We start from the raw sequence: 19,124 nt of genomic DNA, 5'->3' as shown, positions 1-19,124 counted from the left end.
CTAACCCTAACCCTAACCCTAACCCTAACCCTAACCCTAACCCTAACCCTAACCCTAACCCTAACCCTAACCCTAACCCTAACCCTAACCCTAACCCTAACCCTAACCCTAACCCTAACCCTAACCCTAACCCTAACCCTAACCCTAACCCTAACCCTAACCCTAACCCTAACCCTAACCCTAACCCTAACCCTAACCCTAACCCCTAACCCTAACCCCTAACCCTAACCCCTAACCCCTAACCCCTAAACCCTAACCCTAACCCCTAAACCCTAAACCCTAAACCCTAAACCCTAAACCCTAAACCCTAAACCCTAAACCCTAAACCCTAAACCGAAGCGTTTATTATTGAAAGGATTGGTTTGAGAGAGGGCGCAATATTATTCACACACTAACTCTTGACTTAAGTCAACTCTTGAGGGCGCTCTCATAAAAACAAATGGCTGCACCACATTGATAATTACAGTTGGAGTATTTTGTGCGAGAGCAGGTAAGAATTTCATCCCTATAACTCTGTTTAATTAAGATGTTGGCGAGTTCGCACAATTAATAGATTGTGTTAATCGCAAGCTGTTATCGTGAGTTTCCAGTGCTGATGAGGTTTGATACATTTCAGCTTTAAATAAGTTGGTCCAACGTAGGAGGTCCTGTTTTGGAGGTGTCCCTGAAATCGTCGCAAATCTTTTACCTCTCTGTGCGCGATGTAAACAGTCCCTAGATAAAAATTGTGTGGTTTTATTTGCCAAGCAAAGAGTCTCCTCTCCCTTGACCAAAACTAAGAAACACGTACTGTAAGGCTCCACTGGATATTTGCACTTGTAAATGCAAAAAGTTTGGTATTTTAGGCATTTCTACAAGGTACAAAAATTTGTCATAATGTTGAGGCCATATATTATAAAAATATTTGCCCACCGAAAAGGTTTCATCAAGCACTATTTCAATTCACAATTCATGATGATCAAATCATGTGACTGAATATTTTGCTGAGCATTCTGAAAAAAAATACAGAGGCTTAAAGAAGCCATGTGCCTTATATCATTTTCTAACATTTTTTGAGATTTTTTTTTTAACTCTCAGATCAATATTATTATTAATATTAAAATTTAAACGATCAGCTTGTTGATTCAATTATCACTGTTTAATTATACGCTTTATTATAAATTTTTAGAGAAAAAAAGGGGGAAAAAATAAATAAAAATCAGATTTGAAAGCCAATGATTATTCACACTTTTTATTAAATTATTTATTTTGTTATTTTTTGCAAATTTCCATGGTAATTTAAAAATTTCATTAAAAAATATTTTGAATAAATCGAAGACAACTGCTGGCTATAGAGTCATACACAGAGTCTCAAAGAACACTTGTAGTCACTGTAGATGTTTCTTCCATGCATGGCTTCACCGGGAAACCATGCTTTCTTGTTTGCCGTGAAAACAGGAAAAACTCAAAACAAATGACGCCAGTTGAAGTCATCGAAGATCGGTGTGTAGTGTGAACATGTCAATGTCCATCAAGTTTTAAAATATGTTTGCATACTTCATATTAACAAAAGAAGGTAATTAGGGCATCGGTTGATATAAGGCATCATTATTTTTTTCCCAGTTCAAAGAAAAAGGCATAATAGCGTGAAAACTGGTAAGAGGAGGATATATGCTCACTCATGAAACCGATGAAAACAGGCAGTTCAGTTCAGGTATACACACATGACACATGGACAATTCCACACTTATTATGGCAACAAAAGTGTTTAATTGGAGGGGAATGTTGGATAGTAGTAACAAAATGAAGTATGTTGTCATGTATTTTTGTCTGTGTACATTCAGAAGTAAATGAGGATTGTGGTTAACGGAAAAAGAAGGTAAATTACCGAGTATTTATTAAGAAGAAACTGGAAGCATAAGATAAGTCTTCAAGATTTAGAGTACGTAACAAGGACAGACATTTTGGTTGTCATTTGATAGAAGTTATATACTGAAATAAATGTATTGTCCATGTTGACCAGATAACAATTCCAGGGAAAGTTAACAGCCAAAATAAAGAAATTTTCTTCCCCGTGCTATATATAATTTAGAAATTTAAGTTTTTTAAACAAATGATTACGTACAAACAAGGACAGAATTTTGTCTAAAAATGTCTGTCCATTGTTCGTACGTGACTTGTTTTCACATTTTTATTGCCTTAACCCACAGCAATATCTCAGTTTTAGTGCTTACAATCTTTAAGAGTCAGGAAGTTGCTAACGCAATATTTGTAATTGTTTTCAAATTCTTTCTTTTCAGGCCATACGTATTATGTCTGTCTTTTGTTACAACACATTTAAAGGAACACGTTGCCTTGGATCGGTCGAGTTGGTCATTCAAAAGCGTTTGTAACCGTTTGCTATAAAATGCATATGGGTAGAAAGATGTTGTAAAAGTGGAATACAATGACCTACACAACGATGCTTCGAAATTGCGTGGTTTTCTTTTTACCTCATCGACTAACACGGTCGACCATTTATGGGAGTCAAATTTTTGACTCCCATAAATGGCCGACCATGTTAGTTTGCGACGTAAAAGGAAAACCATACAATTTTGAGTGATACTTGTGTGGATCATTGTATTCTTCTTTTTAAACATCTTTCTAACCATATGCCTTTCATAACAAATGTTTCAAGCGCTTATTATATAGACCAACTCGTCCGATCCAAGGCAATGTGTTCCTTTAAGATGACCTTGTAATTCCTGGAGTTTTTTTGTTTTTTTTAACTAGGAACAACTATAAACACTAAACAGATTTAAAATGTAAAGGAAAAGACTGAAGCAAAATAGTTTGTTTTGTCTCGCTCTCACATGCCTATCTTACAAATCCATTTTGTCCATTAGTATGGAATTGCCCATTTTGAAAAAGAAAAAAAAATTACATGTCACTGGTAATGCGACGTACAACGTCCGTCTCTGAAACACCGGTCAAAATTAAGTATTCAGCAAATAAAAAAAACATTTGTAAGTGCCAACAAAAGCAGTAAACATCAAGTCAAGGTAAGACTCGTAGTATACGTGTGTTGGGTGCGTGCATGTTTCCATGATCAAACCAAAAATTAAAAACTAAGGCCAGCAGGACTTCTTACTTCTAGCCCACCTTGATGAGCTGTTATTGTTAATGGCTATGCATCATAGTCGCCATTTAAATTAATGGTTAGGGTCTAACTACATTGTAAACCATCAAAGGTTCAGTATCTTTATCTCAAATTGGTAGAAGGGTCTGTATTAAAAAAGTTAACAACCATGACAACATAGTGACCATGGCCATGTGATCAATTCCGAGATGAAACAGAATCATTTCATACAAAAGAAAAACACACATAATAACCCTTAGCATAGACGAGTATTCCCAATAAATTACAGCCAAATATTTAGAGGTGACCTGTACCCATTCATTCATAGAGTAAGGACAAATTATCTATCCTTACTCTATGGTTGATTCGACACGAAATGACCAAACTACATTATTACATTATTACGTACGTGCCAACAAGATCCGAAATATTGTTTATTACTTGGCACTCATTTTGGCGTACACATGTATACAGGCAATGCACTATTCATTTCCCATTTGGCCGAAACTTTGATAACTGATAACCCCCAAACCAAAAGAGTCAACAAACTAATATTTTGGATTTATTCAGTTGGTATCAATTGGTATGATGATCACCTAAATTTTTTAGAAGAAGACCTGAGAACCCATGAATCACACCCCCATATTTTGGTACTTTCTTACAGACAGAGACTATTAATCTATCGGATGTCTGGACATGGACACAGTCACGGGGGATGTTCAGGTGGTCATGACCACGACCCTCCTGACAGAGGAGCAGAGTTTTCACTTTACACAAAGATCGACATCGAGCGGGTTGAGTGTTTGAACGAGGTCATAGATGCTTCAGGAAAACTAGTCTTCAAAGCTTGGGATGAACGTCTTGATACTGACAAGGTAGTGAACAATTGAAGGCGTTTTTAGTTATTAAAAGGCACTTTTGGTTTTGTTTAAATCCAATCTTGCAAAAATTAGGCTCTGCATGTTCTTTTTGCTGTCATTGTCTGTTGTGCTGGTCAAGAAAATCCACAACACAAAACAATTTAGGCACAAACGCATAATGCAATAGACACTAATTGACAAACTCTCAGTATTTTTCAGAAAATTTGCCTTACATGTACATGTGGTGTGTGAAAAAGTATTGTTATTATTATTCTGGTTATTATTATTATTATTATTTATTTGACCTCAGCAATACAAGTACGTCAGAAAGCACATCAAAAATTAAACGAAAAGCAACGAACCACACAAAAAAATAACGAATACAATAAATAAACCAGCAAAAAGCACACAATATATATTTAAAAAAAAAATAAAAAAATATAAAAAAATATATATATATAAATAAAAACCCAGAACAGAACATGACAGGAGGGCAACTAGATGAGCAAAAAAAAGGAATGAATTTAAGAGGAGCATGCAGGCATGGGGAGTAAATCAACTGAGGGAAACAACTGGACAGACCAACAAAGAACGACTTATGTGGGTCAGGAACAACAAAAGTAAACTTGATTACTGTTGCTCGGAAGCATGTTGTCCCACACATAAGTAGCACTAATCCAGAGGATTAAACGAAACACAATGGACATAGAACTGACTATACAACAATAGTGATTAAGTTCACCATGCCTGCAAGCACCAGCAAGTTAAAACTAGTTAAGAGATGGGGTTTAAACAGACGTCTCTAAGTTGGCGGAGAAATGTCGGCAGAGGAGAGGTTACAGCAGCATCCCAAATGTGTGAGGGGAAAGTATCCCATAACCTTGGAAATCGATGGGAAGGTGAATTGAACAAAGAATCTGTGCGAGTGGAGAGATGGCAGAATTTTAGAGTGTGGGGATGACGTGGATTGATGACAGTATTTTCACTGAGAGATTCGCAGTATGAAATGCAGTGCAGGACCTTAAAGACAAAGGAGCTCAGTAAATAATTACGCCTGTGTATCAAGGGGTGCCAATGGAGCTGCTGCAATCTGTCCTCATACGACATTTCTCCTCGCCTTTGGCCAAGGGCAAGACGAGTAGCTGTTCTTTGAACTCTTTCAAGTAAATGTTGTTGAGATGAGGTGTAAGGGTGCCATGCTGGTAAACCATACTCTAGGATTGGGAGAACTAAAGATCTATACAAAGAAAAAAAGGCTTTAGGTGAGGAACCCCTGGCAACTGATCGGATGAAACCTAAGAGGCGATTTGCTCTAGCTACTATGGATGAGGTGTGTGTTGCCCAGGATAGGTTGGATTCTATTGTAAGACCCAAGTATTGAAATGATTTGACTGCTTCAAGTGGATTGTTGCCTAATTTGTAGATTGGAGGGTGGATGTGTCTGCTTCTAGTGATATGCATGACTTTGGTTTTACCAGCATTAAAGTTCATGTCATTGTTATCACACCAGTATTTAAGTCTGTCTATGTCGAGTTGAAGTGTGTTTTCATCATCAGGGTTTTGTATGGAACGGTATAAGAGAACATCGTCCGCAAACAATACACAGTTGGAGGAGATTGAATAAGAAATGTCATTAACAAAAAGATTGAACAATAGCGGTCCGAGTACACTTCCCTGTGGTACGCCAGAAGTAACACCAACCCATGGAGAAACCCCGCCCCGGAAGAGGACACGTTGTCTGCGACCAGTCAAAAACAACCTAACCCAATGCCACAACTCACCCAGCACATTGAACGATGTTGCCAGTTTTTCAAGCAAGGTGTGATGCGGCATCGTGTCAAAGGCCTTTGACATGTCTAGGAAAACGGCATCTACTCTTGGGGGGCGGCGCCTATCCAGGGCAGATGACCAGGAATGCATGATGTTGACCAGTTGGGTGACACAACTTCTGTGCTTCACAAAGCCATGCTGATTAGAGTTGAGGAGGCCAAATGTGCTCAACTGATCATTAATAGCAGCAGATACAATGCGCTCCAGAACTTTACAAAGCACAGAAGTAAGAGCAACCGGTCTATAGTTAGTAACTAACGACTTGTCGCCCTTCTTGTACACCGGCGTTATGTTAGCGCATCGCCAAGCATCGGGTAATTGTCCTGTGCTCAACGATGCGCTAAATAACAAACAAAGAGGGTGGGCTATTTCTGGAGCAATTTTGTTAAGGATATTAGGCAAAATACCATCAGGTCCAGGAGATTTATTCGAAGGGAGCTTTTTGAGTATAGCGGCAATTTGGCTAGCAGAAACGGATATATGAGATAACTAAGGAATGTGAAGTGAACATTGCGGGGGATTGTGGGGTACAGGACCTGATGGTTTACAAATAGAAGCAAAATAATCACTGAAAGCAGAGGAGATTTTGTCAGGGCAAGTCAGCTTACGATTGTTGTGATTAAAGGATGGAGGGGGAGGAGATTGTTTACGGCTTCTAACAAAGGACCAAAACTGACGCCTGTTATCGTCACCTTCAAACAATCTATTTACATATTGCCAGTAAGCCTTACGGGTGGATTTCTGAACATTGTTACGAACAGATTTGTACAAGTTCCAATCGAGGGAACGACCAAATTTGCGAGCTAAATTGAAAAGTTTATGTTTTTTGTTGATCAAGTTCTTAAGTTCAGGAGTGATCCAGGGCGTGTGACGGGACTTGCGTTTGGTAACCTGTGGAATAGAGTCTCTGATAGCGGCATCGAGTAAGTCTTGAAAGTTCTCAGCAGACTGGTTGATATCATCGTCGATGAAAGCTGACCAAGGGACGAGGTGGACTAATTGTTGCAGGTGGTCAAAATCACCGCGATGAGTTTGTAAGAACAAACGAAGAATTGCAGGGCGAGGAGCTGGTCGGATGGAGCGAAAGATTATCTGTACAGCAAAATGATCGGAGTGTACGGGATTCGGGATAGTGGCTATGGAAGATATGAAGTCTGCACGATTGGAGAAAACTAAATCAATGATTGAACCCTGGATTGGGTTGTTAGGGCTCGGGCGTGTGACTGAGGTGACGAGCTGTTCCAGATTGAAGTCGTTAGCAATGTCCAGTACCCTAGCTCTATGTGGTGTGGCCGTACATGAGGGTGAAAAATCGACGTTAAAGTCGCCTAGGATGAGACAACCGTCGAAAGCATCTATATTGACGGATACCATTGCCTCATGGAGCTTGTTCCAGTAGGCTGCTGTAGATAATGGTGGTCGGTAGAGGAGACCAAGCAGGAATGATTCAGTGCCGAACTTTAAGGATATCCACATTAGCTCAAGGTCGTCACGCTCGTGAGCAGATATTCTTGTGGGAGACAAGGACGACTTAACTGCCACCAAAATACCCCCACCTCGGCGTCCTTGACAACGGTCTCTACGTATAAGCGAGTAGTCGTCAGGGAAACCAAGGACAGCATCAGTATCGTTGTTTGTTAGCTATGTCTCGGTAAAGCATATCAAGTCAGCAGGGGTACAGTTGAGAAAAGTTTCAAGTTCTTGACATTTGTTCCGGATGCTCCGGGTATTACATAATATACATGAAATGTTCTTGGTCGTAGGTTGGTTATGAGACGTGCTGGGGCCAGGATTAGGATCTATGTCGCCACATGATAGGAGTGGTATTGAGAATGTAGCAGTAGAGTTCACGTAGTATGGGATACGGGCTTTTGAGAAACCCCTGATGGTGGCATGCTGCAAGATCTTCACAGAGTGGGTTTCAAATATGGCTGGTGATGTATTACAAAGTATGGCGATGGTCAGCCATATTAGCGTTGTATGGAGTGGCTGCATTGTGTACGTATTGTTCGGGTGCAGTTACACAAAGCTTACCAGTTACATGTACTGAAGATGGCAGGTACCTGATCAGAGGCGATGACTCAAGGCAACATTATTGCCAAAACTCCAGCAGCAAATATCTTGATAAGTACGGCGTTTTTAGATCAAATAATCATATGAAAAACATCTATGGAGTACCAAATGATGATATGACCGGTCCAGCAAATGGATAGCAGGCAAAATCCGGTCAAAAATCCGGAGAAATGGAGATTCTGAAGGACAGGGATGACTTATGACGTTTCCACTCTGTCTAGCGCCCTCGGTTGATCATAAAACCAAAACCAAGGTTGGCAGCTGCTGGATAAAATAACCTTGTGGACAATACAAGTAAAAACTCACTATGTGTACAACTAAAAGAAGCAAAACTACGCATAAAAGGCTTCAATACTTGAAAATTGCACAACAAACACACATGTCAAGTAGGATTAAAGACACTGTACACGTTTGGTAATTGTCAAAGACTTGTGTTTTACTTGGTGTATGCCATCATAAGCAATAAATAACAAGCCTGTAAAAATTATGGCTCAATTGATCAAGTTGCAAGAAAGTGATGAAAGAAAAACGGGCTTGTTGGACGAAATTGCTTTCAGATAGAAATAAAAGACTTATACCTAGAAGTCCTTTAAATTATTTAAGTGAGAAGTTACCTCTTTCTCAAAAACTACGTTACTTCAGAGGGAGTTGTTTCCCACAATGTTTTATACTATCAAAAGCTCTCCAATGCTCGTTACCAAGTCAGTTTTTAAGTTTTTTCTTTGAGTAATTAACAAATGTGTACCGTCCCAAGAGTAAAAAAAAGTTTAAGATAAAAATAGACAAAGTAAAGAAAGCAGCCATAAACAGAAAGGACAATTGAATTACCAAACCGTTCATGTTTATTTAACCTTACAGTATGTTGAGAGTGATGACGATGAAGAACTACTTTTTAATATCCCGTAAGTATCAATTCAATTTTCATTATGAATTCCCTCAAAGCAAAATATTGCTCTTGTTGTTCACTCATGTAATTGTCACATGAAGTTGTGTGCTTTCAGATGCTTGATTTCAAAACCTCAAAATCTAAATCTGCCTCAAGGTTTCAAAATCAAATTTGTTGAAAATTACTTCTTTGTCAAAAACTACGTTACTTCATAGGGAGCCATTTCTAAAAACGTTTTGTACTATCAACAGCTCTCCATTACTCGTTACCAAGTGAGGTTTTATGCCAATAATCATTTTGAGTAATTACCAATAGTGTCCACTGCCTTTAAAGCCAGAATTTGATATCAAGGTTGACAAAAATGCCCTCATTTAGAAAACAAAAAATAAAGAACTCTGACTCCAAGTTTGCTCAGCTTAAATGCATAAAGTGATATTGAAAAGTAAACTAAAAGATACATTTTGTTGTCAAAATTAAAACTTTGTCCTTTCACTCCAGTAAAATTCAACATCATAAACAGCAATAGTGTTCAGCTGGCCAATTGCCAGTTAAAATTCAGGACCAGTTAAAATTAAATCAAAGTGGTCCTGCTGGCTAGGTCAGTTACCCTCTTAATATGAAATATGGACCAGTGAAATAACTGAGGGCCTCAGGAAATAATAAGTTAACTGACTAGTATATCTGTGACTAGTATACAAATATTGACTGCTTCGCGTGCTATGGTTAAAACTATGACTCCCGAGGTGATCCCCGGAGCGTTCTATTTTCCTGAGGCGAAGCCGAGGGAAAATAGAACGCTCCGGGGATCACCGAGGGAGTCATAGTTTTTAACCATTGCACGAGTAAAAGCAGTCAATATTTGTTTTATAACACCCCAAACATTTCTAAATACTGTACTATTATTATTAAGTTACAGACCTGAATGCTACAATCCACGGACGACGCGAATACAGATTGCAAACACTTTTACTTACTGTGTTGCATGTAGTGTCGTGCAATCCAAAATGGTTACAGACTATTAATTTATCATCCTCGTACACGCAACGGACGTCTGGGTACTGCACGCCGTGTGCTAGTCTGTCGGACTAGCCCACGGCGCCGTGTGCTAGTCTTCGGACTAGCGCCATGGCAAACCGACGCACTATCACACGGCCGTCGTCTAGCAAAACTAAGACATGTCATGTGACTCGCTCTAAACCAATGAGCAGGCAGAATACTTGCAAGGGGTGTTATAATCACTAATGAAAAACTGCAGTACAAACCCTGATAAATAATAACTTAAAGACAGTGGAAACTATTGGTAATTGTCAAAGACTAGCCTTCACAGTTGGTGTTTCTCAACATATGCATAAAATAACAAACCTGTGAAAATTTGAGCTCAATCGATCATCGAACTTGCGAGATAATAATGAAAGAAAAAACACCCTTGTCACACGAAGTTGTGTGCTTTTAGATGGTTGATTTTGAGACCTCAAGTTCTAAATCTGAGGTCTCGAAATCAAATTCGTGGAAAATTACTTCTCTCTCGAAAACTATGTCACTTCAGAGGGAGCCGTTTCTCACAATGTTTTATACCATCAACCTGTCCCCATTACACATCACCAAGAAAGGTTTTATGCTAAAAAATATTTTGAGTAATTACCAATAGTGTCCACTGCCTTTAATACTCAAACTGTTATGGTGAATTGTGCAGTACTGTACAATATACATTTTGTAGGTGTGGAGGTTTAACAATCATAATGGTTTTTATTTGTTTTTATTGAAGATTTACAGGTAATGTGAAGCTCAAGGGTGTGATTGTAATTGGCGGAAATGAAGAGAGTCATCCATCGGAAATGAAACTGTGAGTTGCTGGGTTCCCCTTTAACTTTGTCAGTGACTAGACTTGATTTAAGTCCTGTTCTCATGTGAGAGGTCCCTTTTTATATTGCGCCAACTAGCAAACAAGCTGTATATTTATGGTTTTGGGGATGACAGCCGGCCGCCGGCCCAAACGTTTTTCATTACAACTGAAAATAAAGGACTTTCATGGGATTGAGTCACGTCTTGTCAGTTACTAGCCAGCAGGCTATCTGGAACTTTAAAGGGGTACAAGGACAAGATCAGGGCAGAAAAAGGCAAAGACTGAATTGTGGCCTTTGTGTAATTCCAGGCCTTGATTTCATCCTCCAGCTTTTTCTATGAACCAGCTAGGTGGATACAATTTTGATTGTTGTTTGGATTTCTAGACTGACAACACTGGAGTTGTGTTATGCAGGAATTCAAAGAAGTGAAAATCAATTTCTAGCTTCTAGTTTTCAATAAGCGCATCTATGTGACTATACATGTACCAGTATTTATTAGACCATTTTTCCAAAGTAAAAACACAAAACATAAAAAATAATGTTATTGCACACTGAAAATACATAACAAGTAATATCAGTGCACACTGAAAATTCATACAAAATCATCTTAGAGTGAACGCTGAAATAACATAATCTTAAAAGGCAATTGCTGGGGTTCAAACCTAAGTTTACAATGTGACCTGGAAACCTAGAAAAAAAACGGGTTTGGTCCCTGCGTAACGTGTAAGGCAGATATTGTCAAAATAAGTAGACTTGCATTACGGCTAGATACTGTAGCTCATTTGACAGATAAACCAGCATGAATTCGCAGGTTCAAGTCTTGCTAAAGTAATGTATTCTTTATGCAATTGGACCCCACATAAACATGTTTCAGTGAGCTTTCAGATTGAAATATCAATTGTTCTTCTACGTAAGAATTAACACAGTTCCTGTCTTTTATCAACCGCTGCGTCTGTTATTCTTTAAGATACAAGAACCAACCCAATATGACATTTGACGATACAAGGAGTGAGCCAGACCAGGTGTTTGAGATGCATCGAGATACATCTGGAATAATAGAATACAACACTAAGTAAGTGGGAACCCTGATCACTCTGCGGTTGGTGACTTGTATTGTTTCCCCCCTTTCCATGTATACTCTTTCTATTGGAAAGTGAGTGGCAAGGACACTATCTTCTGGAAAAATAAGTCTTGCAAAAAAGATTTAGTTTTTAAAGTCATTCTCTACTTGATTTAGTTATTCATTTGCAGGCCGAACATCTTGTGCCTAAAAATGCCAACCGACAAAATGATTGGTGCAGGGGGCAGTGTGGTATCACACACCCTTGCATTTCCTGATGATTAGATATGTGTGCTCTTTGCCGCATCATGTAAGAAGTGAGGGAAAAAATATTCCAACATGGTACATGTAGCATCAATTGACCAGGACAATCGACTCTGTATCAGTTTTGATGAAAGTGACATTCCATAGTTAACATCGTGGATTAGGTTTTTAGCTTAATAAAGATCATTGTACCAATAATAGAAACAAAGCCTGTATGTACATGTATGGACTTAAATCCCATCCCAACCTGCTCCCAGCAGTGTACAAACAGAGCATTATATTATGCATGGACCCGAATCCCAGCCCAACCTGTGCATGCAGCTTTTTATGCGCCTTTTGACTGTGCTGGGAGAAAGGTTAGGTTAGGATTAGGGTCCATGTGTACAAGCTTAATCCCAACCCAACCTTGCTCCCAGCAGTGTACAAACAGAGCCTGTATGCATGGACCCTAATCCCAACCCAACCTTGCTCCCAGCAGTGTACAAACAGCCTGTATGCATGGACCCTAATCCCAACCCAACCTTGCTCCCAGCAGTGTACAAACAGAGCCTGTATGCATGGACCCTAATCCCAACCCAACCTTGCTCCCAGCAGTGTACAAACAGAGCCTGTATGCATGGACCCTAATCCCAAACCCAACCTTGCTCCCAGCAGTGTACAAACAGAGCCTGTATGCATGGACCCTAATCCCAACCCAACCTTGCTCCCAGCAGTGTACAAACAGAGCCTGTATGCATGGACCCTAATCCCAAACCCAACCTTGCTCCCAGCAGTGTACAAACAGAGCCTGTATGCATGGACCCTAATCCCAACCCAACCTTGCTCCCAGCAGTGTACAAACAGAGCCTGTATGCATGGACCCTAATCCCAACCCAACCTTGCTCCCAGCAGTGTACAAACAGAGCATGTATGCATGGACCCTAATCCCAACCCAACCTTGCTCCCAGCAGTGTACAAACAGAGCCTGTATGCATGAACCCTAATCCCAACCCAACCTTGCTCCCAGCAGTGTACAAACAGAGCCTGTATGCATGGACCCTAATCCCAACCCAACCTTGCTCCCAGCAGTGTACAAACAGAGCCTGTATGCATGGACCCTAATCCCAACCCAACCTTGCTCCCAGCAGTGTACAAACAGAGCCTGTATGCATGGACCCTAACCCTAACCCAACCTTGTTCCCAGCAGTGTACAAACAGAGCCTGTATGCATGGACCCTAATCCCAACCCAACCTTGCTCCCAGCAGTGTACAAACAGAGCCTGTATGCATGGACCCTAATCCAAACCCAACCTTGCTCCCAGCAGTGTACAAACAGAGCCTGTATGCATGGACCCTAACCCTAACCCAACCTTGTTCCCAGCAGTGTACAAACAGAGCCTGTATGCATGACCCCTAACCCTAACCCAACCTTGCTCCCAGCAGTGTACAAACAGAGCCTGTATGCATGGACCCTAACCCTAACCCAACCTTGCTCCCAGCAGTGTACAAACAGAGCCTGTATGCATGACCCCTAACCCTAACCCAACCTTGCTCCCAGCAGTGTACAAACAGAGCCTGTATGCATGGACCCTAATCCCAACCCAACCTTGCTCCCAGCAGTGTACAAACAGAGCCTGTATGCATGGACCCTAACCCTAACCCAACCTTGCTCCCAGCAGTGTACAAACAGAGCCTGTATGCATGGACCCTAACCCTAACCCAACCTTGTTCCCAGCAGTGTACAAACAGAGCCTGTATGCATGACCCCTAACCCTAACCCAACCTTGCTCCCAGCAGTGTACAAACAGAGCCTGTATGCATGGACCCTAACCCTAACCCAACCTTGCTCCCAGCAGTGTACAAACAGAGCCTGTATGCATGGACCCTAATCCCAACCCAACCTTGCTCCCAGCAGTGTACAAACAGAGCCTGTATGCATGGACCCTAATCCCAACCCAACCTTGCTCCCAGCAGTGTACAAACAGAGCCTGTATGCATGGACCCTAACCCTAACCCAACCTTGCTCCCAGCAGTGTACAAACAGAGCCTGTATGCATGACCCCTAACCCTAACCCAACCTTGCTCCCAGCAGTGTACAAACAGAGCCTGTATGCATGGACCCTAATCCCAACCCAACCTTGCTCCCAGCAGTGTACAAACAGAGCCTGTATGCATGGACCCTAATCCCAACCCAACCTTGCTCCCAGCAGTGTACAAACAGAGCCTGTATGCATGGACCCTAACCCTAACCCAACCTTGTTCCCAGCAGTGTACAAACAGAGCCTGTATGCATGACCCCTAACCCTAACCCAACCTTGCTCCCAGCAGTGTACAAACAGAGCCTGTATGCATGGACCCTAACCCTAACCCAACCTTGCTCCCAGCAGTGTACAAACAGAGCCTGTATGCATGGACCCTAATCCCAACCCAACCTTGCTCCCAGCAGTGTACAAACAGAGCCTGTATGCATGGACCCTAATCCCAACCCAACCTTGCTCCCAGCAGTGTACAAACAGAGCATGTATGCATGGACCCTAATCCCAACCCAACCTTGCTCCCAGCAGTGTACAAACAGAGCCTGTATGCATGGACCCTAATCCCAACCCAACCTTGTTCCCAGCAGTGTACAAACAGAGCCTGTATGCATGGACCCTAACCCTAACCCAACCTTGCTCCCAGCAGTGTACAAACAGAGCATGTACGCATGGACCCTAATCCCAACCCAACCTTGCTCCCAGCAGTGTACAAACAGAGCCTGTATGCATGGACCCTAATCCCAACCCAACCTTGCTCCCAGCAGTGTACAAACAGAGCCTGTATGCATGGACCCTAATCCCAACCCAACCTTGCTCCCAGCAGTGTACAAACAGAGCATGTACGCATGACCCCTAACCCTAACCCAACCTTGCTCCCAGCAGTGTACAAACAGAGCATGTACGCATGACCCCTAACCCTAACCCAACCTTGCTCCCAGCAGTGTACAAACAGAGCCTGTATGCATGACCCCTAACCCTAACCCAACCTTGCTCCCAGCAGTGTACAAACAGCCTGTATGCATGGACCCTAATCCCAACCCAACCTTGCTCCCAGCAGTGTACAAACAGAGCCTGTATGCATGGACCTTAATCCCGACCCAACCTTGCTCCCAGCAGTGTACAAACAGCCTGTATGCGTGGACCCTAATCCCAACCCAACCTTGCTCCCAGCAGTGTACAAACAGAGCCTGTATGCATGGACCCTAATCCCAACCCAACCTTGCTCCCAGCAGTGTACAAACAGAGCCTGTATGCATGGACCCTAATCCTAACCCAACCTTGCTCCCAGCAGTGTACAAACAGAGCCTGTATGCATGGACCCTAATCCCAACCCAACCTTGCTCCCAGCAGTGTACAAACAGAGCATGTACGCATGACCCCTAACCCTAACCCAACCTTGCTCCCAGCAGTGTACAAACAGAGCCTGTATGCATGACCCCTAACCCTAACCCAACCTTGCTCCCAGCAGTGTACAAACAGCCTGTATGCATGGACCCTAATCCCAACCCAACCTTGCTCCCAGCAGTGTACAAACAGAGCATGTACGCATGACCCCTAACCCTAACCCAACCTTGCTCCCAGCAGTGTACAAACAGAGCCTGTATGCATGACCCCTAACCCTAACCCAACCTTGCTCCCAGCAGTGAACAAACAGCCTGTATGCATGGACCCTAATCCCAACCCAACCTTGCTCCCAGCAGTGTACAAACAGAGCATGTACGCATGACCCCTAACCCTAACCCAACCTTGCTCCCAGCAGTGTACAAACAGAGCCTGTATGCATGGACCCTAATCCCAACCCAACCTTGCTCCCAGCAGTGTACAAACAGAGCCTGTATGCATGGACCCTAATCCCAACCCAACCTTGCTCCCAGCAGTGTACAAACAGAGCCTGTATGCATGGACCCTAATCCCAAACCCAACCTTGCTCCCAGCAGTGTACAAACAGAGCCTGTATGCAAAAAATTATACAAACTTGTACTTAAACTCTCAAGTGACATTCTGAGTAACTTACTTTGTTTTCTTAAAATACTAATCAAATATATGGACAAATTTCCCCAACAGAATTGCACGTTTCTCCAATGTGAACCATTTGTCAATTCACTTCTCAAAAAACTTTGGCGCAGAAACCTCCACAGTTTACTACATCGGGTTGAGAGGGGAATTTACAGAGGTAAGATTTTATTTTGTTGCTTTCTGAAAAGAGGCACCATTGGTTGTCTATGTCTGAACAATGCTGAATGGGCCTCGCAATTGAAATAAAACAAACAGCTCCACTTGGTGACATTGTCCATGTTTTGTTCCACAGGCGCAACGCCAGGGTGTCATGATTGTTCAATACGAAGCATACGCCAACCCAAAAGACCATAAGACATCAATGAGGGACAATGTTCAGCATGAAATCAGTTAAGACGCCCAATGATTATCAGAGTTAAAAAGAGTCTTATAAAGGAGACTGAACTAAAGACAGATGATGACTTGGGACATCTCTTAGTGATTCTGCAATTCAACACCCTTACAAGGAGCTGTGTCATCGTAATCAAAGCAGGATGATGGCTTTACATGGAATGATAAACTCTCACCCAGTTATAAACAGCACTGTATGCATGCACTCTCCTCAGATTTGATACAGAGGGAGGTCGTGCACAAACAGTAACTGGGTGACAGTTTATAATTCACAACCCTGCACAACTCTGTCATTGCTTGATAGAGTACTTAACAATTCCAAATCTGTTTGTTCAAAATTTTTGGAGCATACAACAAAACTTTGCAACCTCAACAAAGCTATAATTTAGAAAAGCAGAAACTGATAAATCTCTAATTAACCCAACCTCTCCAAACCAGATAATAACACCATTGGTGAGTTTAACCAAAATAGGCAAGCCTTGCATTTGTATGGCAATTTTGACGAAATTAAATAAAATTGAGGTGACCTTGCAGGTTTGTTTAAAATGGGTTAAAGATTTATTGACTCAGAAGGGATAAGCCTTCCATTTTTGGTTTAAATTGGGTTAAAAATTAATAAAATCACATGGGGTAAGCCTAGCATTTTGTTTGAAATGAGTCAAAAATCATTGCAAGGTCTAACTAAGCCTTGAATTTTTTTGCAAATTTCTGACAAAAATGCAAGGCTTACCCTTGTAATTTTGTAAATTTTTAGATAAATTTAAAAAAATGCAAGGCTGAAACTTTTTCCTTTTTGAGCAATTTGTAAACGAAAAGTCAAGGCTTTGTGCTTTTGTCAATTTTATCAGATTTGCAAGGTTTACCCCTTTTCATTTCAATATTTTTTTGTGATTTTGTAATTTTGCAAGCCTTGATCATTTAGGAGCAAATTTTGATAAAACACAACACTTGTGCATTTTACAGAAAAAATTGATAAAAACGCAAGGCATTTTAGAGCAAACTTTGTTAAGAACAAAAGGCCTGATAATTGATAAAAGACAAGGCCTTGTGCATTTTTAACCTTTATTTTTGCTTTAAAATGCACTAGCCTAAAGTTTTGCATTTTTTTAAAATTTTGTTTAAAAATTGCACAAGGCTATAATTGCAGTTTTTTCAATATTTGCTTAAAAATGCCCAAGTCTTTAGTCTTGCATTTTTATTAACTTAAACATGCACGAGCCTATAGTTTTGCATTTTTATCAATTTTTGCTTAAAAATGCACATAGTCTTGCATTTTTATCAATTTTTGTTTAAAAATGCACAAGTCTGTCTTGCATATAGTCTTGCAAGGCTATAGTTTTGCAATTTTATCATTTTTTGCTTAAAAATGCACAAGGCTCTATTTTTTTTTTTTTTTTTTTTTTTTTTTTTTTTTTAAATGCACAAGGCTACAGCATTTCATATTTATCAATTTTTTTTTTTAAAGCACACGCCTATAGTCTTGCATTTTTATAGATTTTTGCTTAAAAATGCACAAGGCTTTAGCCTTGCATTTTTTCAACTTGTTTGCTTAAAAATGCACAAGGTGTCTTGCAATTATTATCAAAATTTGCAGTGTCTTTCATTTTTGTAAATTTTTGCATTTTTATCAAATTTTGCTTAAAAGTCTCGCATTTTTATTAATTTGTGCTTTAAAAAAAGCACAAACCCTTGTATTTTTATGAATATTTGCTAAAAAAAACACAAGACTATAGCCTTGTCATTTTCCGGCAAAAACTGATAAAAATGCAAGACTGTAGCCTTGTGCATTTTTAAGCAAAAGTTTGTAAAAATGCAAGACTATAGCCTTGTGCATTTTTAAGCAAAAATTGATAAAAAATGCAAGGATTTAGCCTTGTGCACAAAAATTGTTAAAAAGTGCAAGGGTATAGCCTTGTGCATTTTTAGCAAAAAAATGATAAAAATGCAAGGCTATAATGCATTTTTAAGCAAAAATTGATAAAAATGCACAGCCTTGTGCATTTTTATCAATGTTTGCTTAAAAATGCACAAGGCTACAGTCTTGCATTTTTATCAATTATTTTCCTTAAAAATGCACAAGGCTAATCAATTATTGCTTAGAAATTCACAAGGCTATAGCCATGCATTTTTGGCTAAAAATGCTCAAGGCTATATATAGCCTTGCATTTGTTTCCAATTTTTGCTTAAAAATGCACAAGGCTAAAGCCTTGCATTTTTTATCAACTTTTGCTTAAAAATGCACAAGGCTATAGTCTTGCATTTGTATCAATTTTTGCTTAAAAATGCACAAGGCTATAGCCTTGCATTTTTATCAATTTTTGCTTAAAAACGCACAAGGCTATAGTCTTGCATTTTTATCAATTTTTGCTTAAAGATGCACAAGGCTATAGCCTTGCATTTTTATCAATTTTTGGCTAAAAATGCACAAGGCTATAGCCTTGCATTTTTATCAATTTTTGCTTAAAAATGCACATAGTCTTGCATTTTTATCAATTTTTGCTTAAAAATGCACAAGGCTATAGCCTTGCATTTTTTTTCAATTTTTGCTTAAAAATGCCTTGCATTTTTTATCAATTTTTGCTTAAAATGCACAAGGCTATAGCCTTGCATTTGTTATCAATTTTTGCTTAAAAATGCACAAGGCTATAGCCTTGCATTTTTATCAATTTTTGCTTAAAAATGCACATAGTCTTGCATTTTTATCAATTTTTGCTTAAAAATGCACAAGGCTATAGCCTTGCATTTTTTTTCAATTTTTGCTTAAAAATGCCTTGCATTTTTTATCAATT

General features: G+C 40.1%; 1 protein-coding gene across 1 annotated transcript; it reads left to right on the top strand.

Annotated features, from left to right (window-relative positions):
• The first annotated feature begins 407 nt into the window (after window positions 1-407).
• Window positions 408-17,215, top strand: LOC139952282 (PITH domain-containing protein 1-like). Its single transcript, XM_071951363.1, has 7 exons — window positions 408-490; window positions 3,762-3,972; window positions 8,719-8,762; window positions 10,512-10,589; window positions 11,558-11,662; window positions 15,994-16,102; window positions 16,238-17,215. The coding sequence occupies exons 2-7, from the start codon at window positions 3,784-3,786 to the stop codon at window positions 16,337-16,339; spliced, it is 627 nt and encodes a 208-aa protein (XP_071807464.1). The 5' UTR covers window positions 408-490; window positions 3,762-3,783; the 3' UTR covers window positions 16,340-17,215.
• The last annotated feature ends 1,909 nt before the right edge of the window (window positions 17,216-19,124 follow it).

Source organism: Asterias amurensis, chromosome 20, assembly GCF_032118995.1.
Source record: "Asterias amurensis chromosome 20, ASM3211899v1".
NCBI classification, from domain to species: domain Eukaryota; kingdom Metazoa; phylum Echinodermata; class Asteroidea; order Forcipulatida; family Asteriidae; genus Asterias; species Asterias amurensis.
The sequence above is the reverse complement of the archived record's forward strand: the minus strand, read 5'-3'. Positions and strand labels throughout refer to the sequence as shown.